The 20,899-nt window shown below is 31.3% G+C and overlaps 3 protein-coding genes across 4 annotated transcripts in view; 1 reads left to right on the forward strand and 2 right to left on the reverse strand.

The window, feature by feature from the left end:
* LOC149478340 (protein Wnt-5b-like) overlaps positions 1–18,761 on the reverse strand; it is a 41,452-nt gene extending 22,691 nt beyond the window's left edge. Inside the window, exon 1 of the mRNA XM_089709539.1 lies at positions 18,505–18,761. Coding sequence (XP_089565665.1) covers positions 18,505–18,608 — 104 coding nt within the window. The 5' untranslated portion in view covers positions 18,609–18,761. The remainder of the gene's footprint in view (positions 1–18,504) is intronic.
* Positions 4,146–4,802, reverse strand: LOC149478342 (uncharacterized). Its single transcript, XM_089709438.1, has one exon. The coding sequence runs from the start codon at positions 4,749–4,751 to the stop codon at positions 4,410–4,412; it is 342 nt and encodes a 113-aa protein (XP_089565564.1). The 5' UTR covers positions 4,752–4,802; the 3' UTR covers positions 4,146–4,409.
* Positions 7,644–16,763, forward strand: LOC149478343 (uncharacterized). 2 transcript variants are annotated; one of them, XM_089709424.1, is made up of 4 exons: positions 7,644–7,822; positions 15,432–15,520; positions 15,887–15,988; positions 16,576–16,763. In XM_089709424.1, exons 2-4 carry the CDS (start codon positions 15,479–15,481, stop codon positions 16,699–16,701), a joined length of 270 nt encoding a protein of 89 aa, XP_089565550.1. In that variant the 5' UTR covers positions 7,644–7,822; positions 15,432–15,478; the 3' UTR covers positions 16,702–16,763. The 2 variants fall into 2 exon arrangements, with proteins under 2 accessions (XP_089565550.1, XP_089565551.1); XM_089709425.1 differs by lacking the exon at positions 7,644–7,822 and having other exon boundaries at positions 15,352–15,520.
* Positions 18,762–20,899: the final 2,138 nt, after the last annotated feature.

Genomic DNA, 20,899 nt, shown 5'->3' on the forward strand with positions numbered 1-20,899 from the left:
CAAAATGATTCTGTAAATGTTGTCGTCCCAAATTCTCATGTTGTGTGAAGACGTCAGATCATAGAAATCTAAATAACAAGACACTAGAAGTCGTAAGCGTGCGTGACCTTGTCGCCACTCAGGTGATTTTCACATCACCAGTGCATTCGTCACTGTTCAGTTGCTCTGGAGACGTATGAGTGTATACATGGTGTGTTTCAGCAATTCCCATTGCGGAAATTCTTCCACAAGTTGTAATTATACTTATAAAGGAATAATATTTCACCGGAAAATATTTTTTTTTAGAAATAATGCCGTTTTTCCTTAAAATTATAGAATATTTACAAGTATTACGAGTGTCACCATAGTAATCGAAATAACAATGAATGACACAGTCGACCATTCTTATTATTACGTTTGTTCGTATTGGAGCAAAAAGTCTCATATACTTGGGGATGTTATTCTAAAATAAACCGTAAATTCGTGCGTTAGGATACATATTCAAAAGCTTAATTTAATAGTTAAGTTAGTTTTCACTAAAATCAAGCTGTCCAATAAAAGGCATAGTTTACTTGTGTGTACTGTTTAGCTTTCGGTTTGAATGTGTTGATTTTGGCGACAGCGGTTTTCATACGAATTATGACAATAAAGCACTTCTATGTGTCTTGTTATTTAGATTTCTATGCGTCAGATTTACATATCAAACATACAAAAATATATATTATAAAGGCGAAAGTTTGTAAGGATGTATGGATGTATGGATGTTTGTTACTCTTTCACGTAAAAACTACTGAACCCATTACAATGAAATTTAGCACACATATAGAGGGTAACTTGGATTAACACATAGGATAGTTTTTATCCCGGAAATCCCACGGGAACGGGAACTATGCGGGTTTTCCTTTGCAAACGCGGGCGAAGCCGCGGGCGGAAATCTAGTACAAAATATATAGGTAACTCAAACACAAAGAGATCGGCAGAATGATGATATTTCCCATATATAGGTATTTGATTTATTTATTAGCTAGTTGTCCTTGTAATTCATTCATGAACCATACGTTTTTTTGTCATTTATTCTCATACCTTAGAAAATAACAGACGTAAAAATGATTGTATCAATACTTTTAACAGTACTCTTGTACAATCAGATTAATTGCTCTGATTTGATTCTCGGATATCCTGATTTAAATTCGAAGGTAATTTATGACAAAGTGCAACAAGAAAATCCGGCTATATGGGTGCGTTCCAAGGAAATTACAGTGAATAGTTCAGACCACGAAGTGATAAATGCAATCAGAGTTCTAGATTTACGCCCGGATAAATGGGGAGATGTTTATTTGAAAAAAGGCGGGATTGGCCAAATGTCCGTAACTCTGGAATTAAACAGTCCTACCATCTTCAGAGGTTATAATTTCCTGGTAGAAGTGTATGCTATTCAGACCGAACATTTTATGAATTATCATGGTAAATAAAGTGGTGATGTAATTTATTTGTTTTATTTTGAGGTACTTACCCTAGTCTCCGTAAAAACTATTTCCGTAGCTCAAGCGTATTATAATCATGTTATCATTTAGGTACTGGGGGTTGTTTTAAATGTAGTGCTACATACGGAGATAATTAAAAAAGGTAATGTTTTCCATGTTTACCATAAATATATCAAACTAGCGGTCCGCCCCGGCTTCGCCCGTGGTACATATTTACGTATTCTCTACATAAAAACCATCCTCGTACTTCAAGGAATATATTAAAAAAAGAATTATCGAAATCGGTTCAGCCGTTCTCGAGTTATGCGCTTACCAACAACATTTTGCGATTCATTTTTATATATAAGATTTTAATTTTTAATGCATTACAATATTACGATTAGGGAAAATTGTTATTTTCTCTAATCGTAATATATTAAGAACAATATATATAGGTAAATTGTCTAGATTCAACTGACAAAGCATCTTTGTATTTATTGTATTTGAATTGCAATAGTAATAAGTTGTTCTCTGTATAACCTATTTACCAATAAATGTGAGATGACCTTGTTATACAAATATAGAAGACCTACTCATGCATAATAAAACGTGATCCTTTAGACAGAGTAAGTAAATCATCAATACATATATGAATATTAATAAGGAAATAACAATTTCTTATGTATTGTTAATAAATACAGCGTGAAAGTGTAAGATAATATTAGATCTAATGCGTCACCAAAAGTAGCTGTATTGTAACTGTGGTATACCTATACTATATGACTATAACTACATATTTAAATATTTGTGTGAGCTGGAAGATTAACCTTTCCACCCGTAATAATACTATTCTTGCTACATACCTACTACATTTACGTATGATTGTCCTAATTTAAATGTTTATCCTTCTTCCTGTTATTGTACCAAAGAAATAGTAGGGTCATTTCGCCTGTTCGCGTCCACTTAGTGCAGTTGGAAAGTTTGAAGGAAAAAATTAAAATTTTCCAGTACAAATTTCAACGCAATATATTTTATAGTATAGGAGGTAGCAACGTCCTCGAGAGATGATTTTAGAACAGGTGGTTTTTTGATACTGTCTCTCTTGCTCTTTCCGAGAGTCCGGGCTCCGGGCTGTCTGGCTGGCGGCCGCGGCAGTGGTTGCGTTTATTAGTACGCATCTTATCTGCACAGGAAAATTGTGAAAATATCCTATAAACTTTAGTAATTTTTTAACGCGTAATTTTTAATCTTTTGCCTTAAGATAGTTCCATAAGACATATTTTTTTTATTGCAAGACGTTTTTGTCGTTGTAAAATAGGTGCCATACGCAATTTTTATGTCGTTTTAATAACAAATTCAAATTGTTTTAGGATGTCTGTAATTTTCATAGTTCTTTAAACATAACATAATCTAAAATTAATTAGCCAGACGCAGGACTCTTATTCGATTGTTAAGTAGGTACTTAGTTTTAACTGTAACGGTATTACCATGGACGAATAATATGTATTACTCATGGACGTATAAAAAAAGACGGACGGTATATCGCCTAAACATTGAGTGAAGCCTAGTAATGGCGGCGAAACATCCATGTGTGTGTGCCATGTTGCCATGGCAACAGCTGTCCTGTTGACAATGGCGGCTGTATTTTTTTCTATAAATTTTGCCGTAATAATTTTGTCATTAAAACATAAAAGAAATAACTTGCTTCCCTGTGGAATGTAATCCCTTGTGTTTTGTTATTTAAAATTGTACTGTTGCGACACCATTTAACCACGCAAGACGGCATTTTAAATATTTATTGTGAAACAGTGACGCAGTTAATCAGTCGGTAGTTCACGACGTAATGGCGGCCGACTAGCTTACTATGGTGAGAGTGTGTGCGTGTTTATTGTCTTTACACGATCGCTAGCTTACTATGGTGGCTTCACGTTGTTTGTTCGTAATACGGCGTCCGTCTTTTTTTATACGTCCATGGTATTACTAATAAAATGTTATCCATTCGCTATGCAATGGATTTAGTTAATGCAATGTCTTGTTTTTATGATTGACGTTTCATGTGAGCAAGAGCAGGACACAGCTATGGTAGAAAATGGTAGAAATTTATCCATTGTTTAACTTTTTATTAGTAAGGCCGTAAATTATTATTTTTTCAATGTTTCCCTTGTTTGTGCTATAAGACGTTGCTTCGTAACAATTTTCAAGTGTCTGTGTTCACGTTAAATACCCTGTAGCCTGTAGGTTTTGATTTCCATGCGAATGACGAAAGCACACCACCGCACCACTAGACTAGTCCTTTATACCTACCATAGTTAGAAGAACTTTTGAGAGCAATTATATTGAGATTTGCTTCAAAATAATTGATATTGTTTATTACATTCGTCATAAACAGGAAAAACTTGTTGTTATTGCATAAGTGTTACAATTAGTTAGTCACACAGTACCTATGATCCATATTTGTTCAAGTCTGTATGACTCAATGTTTATATTCAATTTTATGGTATAAATGCATATTGTAACGATAAATTACTTATTTGTAAACAAGAACAATAATCTTGATGATTTGTATTAGTCAGACTTTTTCTATGAAATTGAATGCAGATAAAATCAAATATATTTAATTTAATTAAATATTTTAATCAAGATTGTAGTTGTGCTAGAAATATTAAAAGGCATGTTTAAAATATAAACATTTATTATTCACAACAAAATCATCACAACATGTCTTTCATATAGGATATAAAGTTCACAGATGATGAACGGATAAAGCTTCTTTACAGCATCATATGACTTTTTAAATTATTGGATAATAAAAAATAAATTTCTCATAGTTATATTTTATTAATCAACGTTTAACAAATCCGTTTATTCTCACTTCTCACGGTATCAATATTATAATTGACTTAATTTAGAACTATTATACAGTTCTTGAGCGATATTTTCACTAAATTTTGACACTACTAAAAAGCACTACGCGTAAATTTCAATCACATATTTGAAGCCTGACCCGCGTTCACTTTTCAGTTTTATAGCCACAAATCCGAATCCCAGCCCTCCTCTTGTTATAGATGGTTCAGCCAGACCATTCTCCAAATCTCTTATAGCGATTCCTTTGATCTTCGAATCACCTAAAGGGTAATCAAAAAGCAACTCTTGTTCTCTCTTTAGAAACGGGATGCCAACCGCCTCTGCGCTCATTTCATGCACTTTTATTACTAAATTGTTGTGGTCGAACACTTGACCAACTATAACACTTTTACTGTGTACTAAAGCTATTACAGCACAAATTACGATAAATCCTTTGAGAGACATCTTGCCTTGTGTTGTTTTGAACTGTGAATGGAGTGAGACGGAAGGTGAAACAAATATAGAGGTCAAGCGGCGTGGATAAGATATGGGAGCGCTACATGTATTGTGTTAATTAATTACGCGATTTTAATTCTTATTCAGTTTGGTGTTTAGTATAATGTACTTTTGTTTTTGAGGATAAATTTATACATATTTGAGTAAGTTACTTTGATTAAATAAGAATTTGCATAATAATTCATGCAAATAGGGGGATAGAAAAGGTTAAAAATTAAAGGTAAGGAACCTATGATTGAAGTGAAACAAATATCAAATTGTAGGAGGATTATATTTCATAAAGACTTCACACAATATTAAGCGCACACTGTATTCAATAACATCAAGCATACATTTCAACTAGAAATTTGTATCCAGAGCCTCTTGCGCTTTTCAATTTTATAGTTACAAAATTGAATCCAAGACCTCCACTAGTAATAGATGCTTCTGCGTCGCCATTTTCCAAATCTTTTATAACGATACCCTTTATATTCTGGTCACCAATTGGATATTCAAAGGTGATCTCTTGATGACGTTTAACTAAAGGAAATCCACTCACTAGTCACTTCATACATCATTTCATACACTTTTTGAACACCATCGTTTGTTCGCCCGACTATAACTGATTTAGAATAAACACACACTATTACGGAAAAGAAAATAAAAAATTTTGGAGACATGTTTGTTTTCTAACGTTACGTTTAATTTGGTACACAATTTTAAAGCGTTGTCTCACATGCGGATGCCGGATGCGGGAAAGGGACATATGTCTTACGTCCTACTAGTGAAAGAGAGTAAGGCCCATTTTATTATTAGCAAGCTGAAAATATGCGACAAAGAGATTGATAAAGATGTGTTTACATGGAGTCTGTTAAAATGTTTGTTGTATTTGTATAAAAAAATGTTTTAATTAAAGATTAATTAAACATATACTACTGGTATAATCATGACGCTCAAAGCCGCTCAACATTGTCTGGTAGTTAATAAAACATACATATGGTACAACATATGGTGTAAAAAAAATAAACATTACCATAGTAAATGTTCTCCGGAAATGCATACAAACAGTGTGAAAAGCTCATTATCACACTGTTTGTATGCGTTTCAGTGTATTTGGGACATAATAAAGTAAGTTTCCACCAAATTTCGTAGAAAAAAAATACATTTTGAAGTAGATAAAAATAAAAGACCAAAAACTTGGATTTTTGAATTTTTCACCTAAATTTTGAAGTTATGTGAAAAAATTGTGAATACAAAAGTTGTAGAACTTTTTATTACCTACAACTTTGCCATTGAACTTTTTTCCGTAGGACTTGTAGTTTTGTCGGAAATTTAGAGAAACCATTTTTTTCTCTAAAAAGCTCCCCCCTCCCACTTCCCGAACTCGGATTGACCGTCATTTATTTTTTCTTTTATTTTCATCATATTCCCCGATTTTTTTTTGTTTCAAAAATTATCTACTCTAGTCTACTATGCAATGAATTAGTTATTGCAATGTCTTGTTTTTATGATTGACGTTTCATGTGAGCAAGAGCAGGACACAGCTATGGTAGAAAATGGTAGAAATTTATCCATTGTTTAACTTTTTATTAGTAAGGCCGTAAATGATTATTTTTTCAATGTTTCCCTTGTTTGTGCTATAAGACGTTGCTTCGTAACAATTTTCAAGTGTCTGTGTTCACGTTAAGTACCCTGTAGGTTTTGATTTCCATGCGAATGTCGAAAGCACAACCACCGCACCACTAGACTAGTCCTTTATACCTACCATAGTTAGAAGAACTTTTGAGAGCAATAATATTAGATTTGCTTCAAAATAATTGATATTGTTTATTACATTCGTCATAAACAGGAAAAACTTGTTATTGCTTAAGTGTTACAATTAGTTAGTCACACAGTACCTATGATCCATATTTGTTCAAGTCTGTATGACTCAATGTTTATATATTCAATTTTATGGTATAAATGCATATTGTAACGATAAATTACTTATTTGTAAACAAGAACAATAATCTTGATGATTTGTATTAGTCAGACTTTTTCTATGAAATCGAATGCAGATAAAATCAAATATATTTAATTTAATTAAATATTTTAATCAAGATTGTAGTTGTGCTAGAAATATTAAAAGGCATGTTTAAAATATAAACATTTATTATTCACAACAAAATCATCACAACATTTCTTTCATAGGATATAAAGTTCACAGATGATGAACGGATAAAGCTTCTTCACAGCATCTTATGACTTTTTAAATTATTGCATAATAAAAAATAAATTTCTCATAGTTATATTTTATTAATCAACGTTTAACAAATCCGTTCATTCTCACTTCTCACGGTATCAATATTATAATTGACCTATTTTAGAACTATTATACAGTTCTTGAGCGATATTTTCACTACATTTTGACACTATCAAAAAGCACTACGCGTAAATTTCAATCACATATTTGAAGCCAGACCCGCGTTCACTTTTCAGTTTTATATCAACAAATCCGAATCCCAGCCCTCCTCTTGTTATAGATGGTTCAGCCAGACCATTTTCCAAATCTCTTATAGCTATACCTTTTATCTTCTGATCAGCTAACGGGTAATCAAAATGTAACTCTTGTTCTCTCTTTAGAAACGGGATGCCAACCGCCTCTGCGCTCATTTCATGCACTTTTCTTACTAAATTGTTGTGGTCATACACTTGACCAACTATAACACTTTTACTATGTACTGCAGATATTACAGCGCAAATTACGATAAATCCTTTGAGAGACATCTTGCCTTGTGTTGGTTTGAACTGTGAATGGAGTGAGACGGAAGGTGAAACAGATATAGAGGTCAAGCGGCGTGGATAAGATAAGGGTTACATGTATTGTGTTAATTAATTACGCAATTTTAATTCTTATTCAGTTTGGTGTTTAGTTTGTTATTGTAAAGCAAGTTTGAAGGGATAGTTAATGCAAATTGTGGTGATTGTGAATAAATTTAATTGTTACGGATTAATAATGTACCTACATTTTTGTTTTTGAGGATAAATTTATCCGTATTTGAGTAAGTTACTAATTGATTAAATAAGAATTTGCATAATAATTCATGCAAATAGGGGGATAGAAAAGGTTAAAAATTAAAGGTATAAAAATCTATGATTGAAGTGAAACAAATATCAAATTGTAGTAGGATTATATTTCATAAAGACTTCACACAATATTGCACACACTGTATTCAATAACATCAAGCATACATTTCAACTAGAAATTTGTATCCAGAGCCTCTTGCGCTTTTTAATTTTATAGTTACAAAATTGAATCCAAGACCTCCACTAGTAATAGATGCTTCTGCGTCGCCATTTTTCAAATCTTTTATAGCGATACCCTTTATATTCTGGTCACCAATTGGATATTCAAAGGTGATCTCTTGATGACGTTTAACTAAAGGAAATCCACTCACTTCATACGTCATTTCATACACTTTTTGAACACCATCATTTGTTCGACCCACGATAACTGATTTGGAATAAACACACACTATTGCGGAAAATAAAATAATAAATTTTGGAGACATGTTTGTTTTCTAACGTTACGTTTAATTTGGTACACAATTTTAAAGTGTTGTCTCACATACGGATGCGGGAAAGGGATATATGTCTTACGTCCTACGAGTGAAAGAGAGGTAAGGCCCATTTTATTATCAGCAAGCTGAAAATATGCGACAAAGAGATTGATAAAGATGTGATTACATGGAGTCTGTTAAAATGTTTGTACTTTGACAAATGAAACTTTGTCCATTAAAAATGTTTTTATTAACGATTTAATCTTATACTATTGGTATTTGGTAGGTATAATCATGTCGCTCAAAACCGCTCAACATTGACTGGTAGTTAATAAAATAGTGACGAATATGGCATTGATTTTAAATATTTTATTTATATATAATAAAAATTTTGATTCCTAAATTTTCATTAAAATAACTTTACAATCAAAACCATCTTAGTCCAAAAATGTGTTTTATCTATTCAAAATAAATGCTGTGCTTGCTACATAACGTCATGTAAGCCAACCTTAACATGTTTAATACACATTAGCCATATCAGCATCAAGTATCGACACTGAACAGAGGTCAGATTCCATTAGCAAATTAAAATAAATCTTAACCCATTGCAATAAGGACCTCCATAGCAATTAATTTATATAATTGGTCAATATACGTCCTTTAATATGGAAATTAGTTTGTTTTAAACACAATTCGAGAGCGAAGCAAATATTGTGGAAAATCAATAATTTTGACGCCAAATTATAATTAATAAATGTATGAACAGTTTTGAATATTATGCTAGGGATGTACTTAATACAAAATGTGTTGTGAAAAAGTTAATTTCATTATTTCACTAGTAAGAATTTATCCTTGTCGTTTGGGTTGTCTGGCAGCGATCGCTGTCAGCGAAAAGGCCTCTACATTGTTAAATGCGTTATAAAGTTTTTTAATTGTTTCCTATTTATTGTACAATAAATAATTTTTCATTCAATCATCCATACATAATGCGGGATATTATACACTTTTACCTTCTCTATACTGTACACACCATCCGGTCAGGGCCCCGGCCGTGTACGGTCACTAATCAGTAATCACTTCATACAAAAACTACATAATAATGTTATATCATGCCCCGGACGAGACGGGGCCGGTCAACGGTGTAGCAAGAATCATTCTCAATATGTTTTCAATATACAAATTATCATAATCGAACTTCAAAAGGCGGTTATGTAAATAAAACGGGTTATTGTAAATTTGCCACAAAGTTAATTCGTCACGTTTTTAAAACTCCATACATTGAAAGTAAATTCGTCACATGCCTTAAAAAGTATGTGTAAGTTCGTCACAGGTATATTCGGGTTATTGTAAATTTGCCACAAGCAGTCTGTCGCAACTTCATAGAAATTTTTTTTTATATGAAACGGGGCAAAATTTTCATGGCGACTATATTTGTTTCGCTCACTCCCTCAGTGTGTTTCACTCTTCATCATTGTCTTTTGTCACAGTGACATTACTCCATATTGTAATTTATTTTATGGTTACCGGTAAACATTTTGTAATGCGAAATAAGTTTATTTACGTATAGTTTATTATAATAAGTAAGTGTTTAAAAGCTTTTTTGTGCAGCTTGTGATATTCTGGACCTTTAGTTGCTAAGAATGGCGTACAGAAAATGTGAAATATGTGGTTTGAGATCGGAGCGTAAAGACGGGATAAAACGCTATTTTATGGCTAGATTTCCTCTAGATGAACTGCGGTCAGTAGAAATTTCTTTATGCAACAGCGTTATCTTTGTATTTTCATTCATATAACTTATATTTCACTTTATCAGGTAAGTTGTTATAATTTTGAATCGGGGAAACAGTGTTGGGAGTGGGACACGGAATACCTAATTCATAATAATTGTCGACATTTCATTTTCAGGTGTGAAGAATGGGTTAAAATGACAGGAAAATAGGATCTTGCTTATTTATCTATTGAAAAACTACATCAGTTGAAATTTGTGAGTGGAAAGCATTTCAAAGACAGTAATTCCTGTTATGATTATCTGGACTGATGGGTATTTATAATGAATAAATAAATAAATGGTTGTTTGTACGCGTTTCTTTTATTTCACATTTAATTAAACGACAATAACAAATTTCTTTAACGAAAGTGCAAATAAAATTAGGTATTATCGATGTCGAGGGTAGGTACCTACATTATGCCATTATTCTTATGTTGGTAGCTCTGTCAGACACTAGTTGTTATGTTGGCTATTCTAATCTAGCCTTGTTTTGACGTTTCTGAAGTTTATTTTTATCTATGGGAGTCCCGTCTCTTCTTACGTAGTATTTGTATTCTCTTTGGCCACAAGTAGTAAAGTACCGCCAGCAAGCAAGGCAAGTGAATTATACCTTTCAGCCTGCGATGAAACCAGCAATATAATGATTTACATTTTAATATTACAGTCATCATTCACATAAGGTAAATTATTAATTAATTAATAAGATTAATTAATAAGTAAATTATTAATAAATTAATAAGATTTTTAAAGTGTCATGAAACGCGCTTGTCTGTTTGAGTTTTGATTATTTGCTTTGTGTTTTTCTAATATTATAGGATATGACTTAAACTAAAGAGCAATGTCTTTACTTGTTAAAATAAAAGAAAAATATTTCATCCTTATTTTTATGAGATTGTTATAAATATTGTAGAGCCGCTCTTAATTCATTGCATTTTAAAAATATTTATACAGAGAACTGTGATTTTTACGATTACCTATGTAGAATAATATACAGTGTGTAAGTAAACTAACTAAAGGCAATCGTTTTAATCTGGCAGAGTATAGACGATGCAGGACGGGCCCTGGCCATTTGTTCCTGTGGGAGCCAGAGAGGTAAGACATCAAATTTGCAGCTTATTTTCTCATTAATCTTTAGTGAGTCTTTGTTTACCTTGAGTTGTTTATTTATTTTTTTGGTACACAAATCATAAAAAAAAAACAAATCTTATTTTTCATAGTACACAAAATACAGCATGGTAATTTTATTTTAAGCTAAATGATCTCAAGTGAATTTTCATAACAATTAAAATTAGTTTACTTATAAGAAAAATACGTTACCATCTGGATAGAGGAGCTCTTCATAAACACTGATTAAAAGGATTGCCTTTAGTTAGTTTACATACGGTAGATGTTAAGTAGTATTTTTTATAACTGTTGTATATTTTTAGAACATTCAGGGTGTAAGGGACAGCCTTTCGAAAACTTTAACAATGGACTCAGACCGCGGTCCATTGTTAAAGTTTGAATGAAAAAAAAATTTCCACTTCCCATACAAAATTTTCGAGTGAGATGCTAATTTTGTATGGGAGGTTGAAATTTTTTTTTTCATTTCCACAATATGCTTTCTTTGAGAAAGTTGCTCAGAATGATTCCATGGTTAAAGTTTTCGGGAGGCTGTCCCTTACACCCTGTATACAAAATAGGTGAAAAATATTTTATCCTTATTTTTATACGATTGTGATAAATATTATAGAGCCGCTCTCATTTCATTACATTAATTTAAAAATATTTATAGAGAGAACTGTGATTTTTACCATTACCTATGTAGAATAATGTAGATGTTAAGTAATACTCTTTATAACTGCTGTGAATTTTTAGAACATATACAAAATAGATGTTCCTTGGTTTTTAGCAAAATTTATCTTTGTTATGCTTTTCCTTATGTTTTTACAAAGTCCATCGCCATCCAATTTGACTGTGATTTTTTTACATGTAAGGTTGAAAATCTAAAACTGATTAAGAAATAAACATTTTAAATTAATTTATTGTTTAATTTTTTTGCTATCTGTACTTAAATTATCGATGTGATGAATTTACAATACTTGACATTAAATCGTGACGAATTAACTTTAAAAAAATAAAAGTGTGGCAAATTTACACATACTTTTTTAGGTGACGAATTAACTTTGTGGCAAATTTACAATAACCCAATAAAACAACACAACAAAATGTAATATCTTTACAAAACAGATCACATTGCATACACATCAACAAGGAAACTATAGCCCTTAAACCTGGGGCTCTTTAATTTTATAGACACAGAACGTTGTCCGACTCCACCGCCCACTATATAACATTCACCATTCCCATACAGATCTTGCACAACCACCGCTTTTATTAAACTACTTCCAGGCGCATTTACTTGTATCACATCGTCACGTTTTATAAACGGTATTGCGATTTTTGTATGCATTTTATGGTATATCCTCTCCCCGCCATACGGAGTTCCTTCAACAAGATTCCCGTTGGATTCCACCAATGTTGCCAGGAATAAAAATATACCACAGATAATTAATATTTTGGGCGACATGACAGCGGAGTGGGTAAAACCTTTTTGCTTCGTTTTTAATGTTCTCCGCTATTTATTGATTGATTATGTCAGTTTTAATTGGGTTAACGTTTGAATAATGAGATATAAATTGATTGAATCGTTTCTGAGGGGAATTATTGTGAGACTGTTTTATTAATTAGAAAGATGAATGATGATTTTCTTATTAGTTTAAAATAAACTATAAAGTATTATTTAAATAAAACTAGTACGGACGGAACATATTTCATCAAGTCTTTACCATTTTTTTTTTCAAATATTTGCATGCATTGATAATGTTGATAAGAGCAGGCATATTTTGTTACAGATATGTCCACTAGATACAAATAAAAATAGGGAGATTAAAATTGAAGACGTGTAAACATTTTAAGTAGACAGTACAAATAATGCTGTCAGAGTGTTTTAATTGTTATCTTGAAGTAACAAACTAAGTACGTCGTGCTACGACGCGGAAGGTAGTATAATATTTGTAGTAAATTAATTATGAACCGATATGACATAAATAATTTCGTAACATCTTAATATATTATATATTATATAAATCTCGTGTTACAATGTTTGTCCTCAATGGACTCCTAAACCACTTAACCGATTATATAATAAAATTCGCACACCATGTGCAGTTCGATCCAACTTGAGAGATAGGATAGGTTTTATCCCGGAAATCCCACGTTAAAGGGAACTATATTTTCTCTGAAAACGCGGCTGAAAACGCGGGCGAAGCCGCGGGCGGAAAGCTAATATTTTATAAATTTCGTAACATATTTTATACCGCCTACAAATATTATTAGCAAATATGAGTTTACTCATTTTTTATTTTCAATTATAGCCCTATAGGGCCTATAACATGAGATAGCAATTTATCAAGGTAAAGTGATTATTTTTAGGTTATTGTCTTTTATCACGATCTTAATGAAAATAGCATTTGATATTTACTCCCAGTTCACTGTTGGATACAACCAAAGCTTTCGTCAAAGATTTTCAGCAAAACCTGTATCTACTTTAAATAAACTCATTGTTTCTTACGTGAACCTAGTGGCTAGTAGAAACCAGCTTGATTGAAATTATATCTTCTTACTCTTTCTTACTATTTTCAACGGAATTGACAAATTTTCCATTTCTAAAAGAAAAAGAAAGCAATATGCTATGTCTCTAAAGAAAATACTTTACTATGACCATAGATAAATGACGTAATGGACTCATTCATTAAATTTTTTATATCTTCCAATAAATACATGTTCCGCTGAACAAATTGGAATTATCTTGAGAAAAAAGTGGATTTATTACGGTTTCCAATAATATTTACGATCTTAGAATATATCGAGCGAGACTTCTTGTATTACTTATCGACTATTTCGGAGGAATTGTATAGAGCTGTAATGAATATCTTTTTCGTGTTTATTTATTAGAAATATCGTTCTTGTTCAAATGTTTGAAAAATATCTTAATTTATGCTTGATTTGATAGATAATTGAAACAAATTCATTATTATGCTATAGTTTTTTTTTCACAATAGGCTTGCAGTTGTGATTAACAAATTATTCACAAATTAAGCTTTCGTTGGCTATGGTTATAAAAAGCAATTGTTAAAAATATATTGAATTAATATTTATAATTCCTGTGTTTTGGAGTAACCTGTAACTAAATTATTTTACAAATATTGTGTAATATGAAAATGGACCATATTCGTTTCACAACATTTAGCAGCTCTATATAAATCCCACCAAGCAAGTTAAGGCGTGAACATAATGGCCCATAACAATAGTGTAAAGTAGGCCTAATGAGGACTCTCACAAACCCTTTTCAACCGGTCTTATTGACCCTGTATTAATTATTTCCACATTCTGAATTTGAATCCTTTGAAGGGTTCCATTCTTTTTTTAAACTTTGCTTTACAATGGGAATATCTTAAATATCTGTCTACAGACTATAAATTAGAAATGAAGGGAATTCTGGTATGGTATGGTATGAAAAATTTAAATGTACTGCACATTTAAAGAATCTATTTTTTTAATTAACAATTTTAATTAATAACTAACCCGATAGTTATCCTAAAACACCCCTTTATTTAACTTCTATTTTTTATTTTTTATTTCACGTGCGTCACCTAGTTTTTTTTTTAAGAATTTGTGCAAAACAAATAATATTATGTTAAAAAATATATCTGTTTTTCTAATTAGTATACTTATCAATACCTTATAAATCATTATTTATCAATCGCAATATTATGTTAATAGAATAATTATTATCAAAATAAGATTATTTTTTTGATACAGTCGCAACTTTAAGCCAGTCATATATAATGACAGATAAATGTGAATTCTCCATAAATTTTATTGCGTGTAATTAATCAATTTTAATGGTTTTTTTTTTAATTTAAAATAGTATTGTTACGTTTGTGAACAAATAGATGGTGCATATAAAATATATATTTCTATACCTTTTACTACTTTGCTCGTTAAATGTGAATAGTGAAAAAAAATATGATAGACGATTGCCTGAAGAGACAATCGAAAATGCTAATTATTTTATGGAACGTTTGCGATTAAATGGGACACTACAGCAGACAGCAAAAAAATATCAATGTCATTTGGAAACTATACAGAGTAAGAATTATATTTCTTTTTGTATTAAATAACAATGATTAACTTATTCCTGTAACTATTTTTTCAATTTTTTTTAATTGACAACTTACGTCACACTTCGCGCCAAAAACGTGACCACAGATTATTAAGATTTTTCACTGACGTTGACAGATGTAACAGAGTTATTGTTGTACGGGACAAAAGCCTGGACGTTTCCAATGCAAGATGTTAATCTCACTCTGCGATATCCGAGCGAAAATGTAAGTTAATGTATTTTTTATCTCCGTTTATACAGAAATCAACCTGATATAAATTAGCCGGGAAGTATTCAGTATCTTATCTTTCGATATGAATTACTTCCAAGCACAAAAAACGATTGTTGTTTCTGTGTTCCGTATATATATTTTTAACCATTGTAGTGCGTTTCGTAATGGTTTAACTTTAATTTTTAAAATAAAAAAAGTCTATGAAGCTTAACGAAACTGAATTCAACACGCTATGGTTTTTTTTTTGAAAAAAAAAACACAAATAAAATATACGAATTCCATGGTTTAAAAATGGAAACAGCGACCTACAATTTAAATTTTAATATTTTTTTTACTATTCAAGCTATCATATATTTGCAGGAGCAAGAAGACCCGGAACACGTAATTACTGGAGTCACAGTTATATTGTACATGGACGGATTTGACAATGGCGGCCATATTAAATCTGGTGGCATAATGGAGGTAAAATTAGATAAATACCCTTGTATAATTCTTGAGAAGGAAGTCGAAAGTGTTTAGACTCACAAGATCTATTCTTATGCTCTACTATTTCTACTTGTCTTTCTTTTGAGTCTTATTTTATTTTAAACTAGCTTTCCACCCGCAGCTTCGCCCGCGCAGTCAAAGAAAAACCCGCATAGTTCCCGTTCCCGTGGGATTTCTGGGATAAAACCTATCCTATTTCCCGGGATAAAAAGTAGCCTATGTCCTTTCTCGGGTACCAAAATATCTCTATACCAAATTTCATGCAAATTGGTTCAGGGCGTGATTGAGTAACAGACAGACAGACAGAGTTACTTTCGCATTTATAATATTAGTATGGATTATATAAGAAATTGTGATTTTTAACGGATTTAAAATCCGTTAAAAATCGCACTATACGCTGCGTATAAATTTTAATCTGAATTTTAATTTGTTCAATTTTATTTTATTTTTAATTTTACGATGAACAGTACAAAGCAGAGTGATCAAAAGTAATTTATATGTTACAAATATAAATGAATAAAGAAAATCCAATCTAAACTCGTACAAAATAAAATATATTTCAGGACAACATATTGCTGACGTTCCTCCTAAACTCCACATCTCGCCTCTCCTACCAGTTCTGGCTGTATGGGGTCAAGAAGACAAAAGCTAATTTAATAACGCACTCAAACTATCAAGACCTGTGCTGAATAAATTAAAAAAAAATTGTTCTATTTTCAATTGTTTATTTTTTATTCATTGTACTAATAAAGATGTAAGTATGTACTTAAGATTAAGGGTGCTTACCCACTAATAATATGCGAGGATGTGTCGCGAGGAATGTGTTTGTAAATAGCCAATAGTATCGCTTCAAACGCTAAACGCTTCAAACTTTAAACCGAATGAAGCGATATGATTGGTTCTTTACAAACACATTCCGGTGTAAAAGCACCGTAAGTATTAAAAATTCTTGAAAAATGAAAAAGTATTTTTATTTCTAGTTATCATTGTTTTTCTTAAGGGATTCGCTTTCTTAGTTATAACAATAGAGATTTTTGACACCATTTTAATCCTGCATGACTGTATTCAGTATTAATGAACAAAAACGATACAACAACAGAGAGAGAACTAAATTATAGGTTATAACTTATAACTTATAACTACTATTGTTAAGACTACTGTTCATCAAACGGCTAGAAAATCTTAATAATATATATAAATCTCGTGTCACAATGTTTGTCCTCAATGGACTCCTAAACCACTTAACCGATTATAATAAAATTCGCACACCATGTGCAGTTCGATCCAACTTGAGAGATAGGATAGTTTAAACATGTAGGTACCACGGGCGAAGCCGGGGCGGACCACTATTATTATATATATTATAGAGTATTTGAAAAGTATAATATTATAAACTACAACAAAACTTCTGCTAACATCCACGGCATTTAAATGTTTAAATTGTTTAAATTTTAATTATGGATTCCAGTAAAAGTATTCATACATTATTCAGACCACATCGTTAAGTCTCTGTGGAGCTATTATACTATGGTAACTATAGTTTATATTATTTGTGGCTGCACTGTGCACACAATTCTAATCGTTGATTCAACGCCACCTGATGCGTCTAGACGAGCGAAATAACTGTTTATTATACTATAAACTATTACAAAGTTTATAGTCATTTATTTTCTTTTATGTAAAAACTTTTAGGTGGTGCCTAATGGTATATTAAACCATTTAAAAGCACTTCTCAAAACAGTTGAACGTTAGAGTTTGGGTAGAATTGGTGAAATTAATTGAAATATTTTGCTGTATGTAGAAATTTTATTGTAGGTACAGTCATCATCTAAAGAAATTAAGTACATGATCTTCTGCATCATGAAGATGCAAGAGATCATGTATCCACTCATATCCTCAAAAGAAACGAACGAAAAGGGCCAGCACTAATTTCAAATTTCACGTAATGCATTATGTTGAGGTTAAACATATTTTATGAATATTAAACATCTAAATAAAAATCATGCTTTTGTTAGGGAAATTACATTATAATATATTTTGGTTAAAAAGTCAAAACCAGCATTTTTGAAATACGCATGAAATGGCCCTTATTTTATTAAGTAATTGATTTAACCTTATGGTTGACAGTTAGTTACCGTATTTTTCCGCAAATATGGTCGATTATTGGTATTTCAGTGCATGAAGCTGTAAGTTATTGCTCTCTGCAGTAAACGATCTATGAGCAAGGTAAGCTACGTTACGCGCGGACAGTGTATGGATGGGACAGCTTGGTAACATAATATAAGGAAACAAAGCGTTCTGGGACATTTTTGGGCTTGGAAAATGAATCTGTGTCTTATTTATTTATGCTTTATTGATAGATAACTTACAATATTGAACAAACGGCGGTCTTATAACTAAGTAGCGATTTCTTCCAGACAACCGGTTGCAAGGAAAGAAATTAAGAAAAGGATAGGAGTAGGGTGTCTTATCTTGATATAAAAAATACTTACAACCAGCTTCCATTGGTCCATGGTTCCCGCTTTTTCCTCACACCGTTCGCGCCCAAAATCCATATTAGTGATAGCAACACCAAATATTGGTACACTGCCGCCATCTTGTTTAATTAAAGGACAACGTCATGTTCCATTCCATTCTGGAACGTTCTATACATTTTTTGGAATGAATGTCAACATTTTATTGTTATTTTGAATTATGCACATTAAGTTCTTGCGTTTTAAATAATGTTTATTCTTCATCTTGTATGTTAATTTCACTAGAATAGATTAGATTTCGAATGCTCTTATAGAATTTTATAGAATGAAACTTATCTAGGTACTAGCTGCGCCCCGCGATTTCACCCGCGTGGCTCCGCTCCTGTTGGTCTAGCGTGATGATAGCCTATCCTAACCATCCTCGATAAATGGGCTATCTAACACCGAAATAACTTTTCAAATCGGACCAGTAGTTCCTGAGATTAGCGCTTTCAAACAAACAAACTTTATAACATTATATAATATATTAAGTATAGATACTGCAATCTTAATCAATTCGTTCTTAAACATTTTGTGTATTAATATTATCTTTAAAACAAAGAACAGGCGAGGATATCGTCAATATAAATATATTTTATTTTAGGTTCATAATAACTAAGTACAAGGTTTATAATTATTTTCTTCTAAATTATAAGGTAGAGATAGTAATTATAGAGGGCTGTTATTACCGCTCTAAGTTAATTATTTCTGACGCGATCTCATCTTTAATTACATGTATTGTAATAAAACTTATTGAAAATATTATAATATTCAATGGTTATTTACTAGTAATTTAATAAAAACATTCTATAGACTCCTATCATTGATATCCCTAATAATTCACGTCTTAGAAGGTATTTTATTTTATTTTAAAATACTTATATATGTTTTGTAATTGTACACTTAGAATCATTAACTTATATGAAACTATAAACATGAAATATTGTTATTCCCGAGATTACGCCACAGACATAATAAAATTTTATAATAACGTAATATGACACGTATTAATATCAAAGGAATTTGATAATTGCCATTATATAAGTTAATGTTTAAAAGATTGGATTATCCCATTAAAACCTCATTAGTTCTGTTAAATGTCAAATTATATAGAGGTTATTGACCCGGCTTAATAAAGTTATTAATGTTTATGATATAATAATAATTTACAGGTATATTAATTAAGGAAATCTTATTTTTCATAAGCAACTGTTTTCTGTATCCTATATCTTGCTGTGTTGTGAATAGATTAAATTGCTCTAACTAATCCGATGGATTTATGACAGTGTGAACTGCATAGCTCCATACTTAGACTCCATAATTGAATATAATTAAATAATTTAAACAATATCATACTTATCTAGAATAAATTAAAGAATAAATTAAATAAAAAGTAGAGTAAAATATTTAAATCAATTTTATTCATAAATTCTTTAGTTATCGGTTATAGTAAAAAGTCTAAGTCCTAATAAAAGTCTTCAGGATGGACCACGTCAAGCGTCCCTTATAATTTTAATTTACAATAGAAAGCAATGGCGTAACTAATTTTGACATGGGAGCTAAGACGATCTGTTGACATCATAAGATCCGATGACGACACGACTGTTATCGTATCGTTGGTTAATTAATAATTGTTCTTCGTTCTAAAAATTGATGTATGAAAATGTTAAGAAAGTTATAGGAAAAGATCATTGTTTGGAGATATCCATGTAGGTACCTATAGTTTTATGTATATAATTAAACGAAAAACGAAAAAGAAAATTGTGTATTTTAGCATTAAACAGGAGATCAAAATTGAAGTATTTTATATTTTGAAACTGCAATATGTACAAGTTATTTTTTACATAAGTGAACTAAATCAATCCATAATTAAATCTATAGTAGTCAATTTAATAAGCAACATTTCACTTTGATTCCATTATATATGTAATTTGTAACATAGTTATTTGTATTTTAGGGAAATTTTCGTATTTCCCTATTACAAAGGTTAGGGGGAAACACGAAAATTATTAAGCCTACTTAAGTTGAAGCTATTTAATACTAAAATAGCTCCAACGATATTTTTTTTTAATATATCAACTAACACGACTTTAAACCGTATAAAATATGAAAATATCGTGAGAACTAAATACTCAGTCGCCACGACGTCGCTCTCTGAGCTATTATAATCGGGCCCTTTGTCGATTCTTTTATGTTACGCATTAATCTCGATTTCTCTTTGTTATGCACTAATTTGATTTTACGGGGCCGTAGTTTTTATAAAAATATGCTACATATATTTATTGTGTTCGGAAAGAAACTAATAAGGAACAAAAACTAACAAAATTATAGAGTCGAATGAAATAAATACATAATATGTATATAGATTTCATGG

This window comes from Colias philodice, chromosome 22, assembly GCF_061535455.1.
Source record: "Colias philodice isolate Cphi_HAF_F1 chromosome 22, ilColPhil1 Martin Lab GWU primary, whole genome shotgun sequence".
NCBI lineage: Eukaryota > Metazoa > Arthropoda > Insecta > Lepidoptera > Pieridae > Colias > Colias philodice.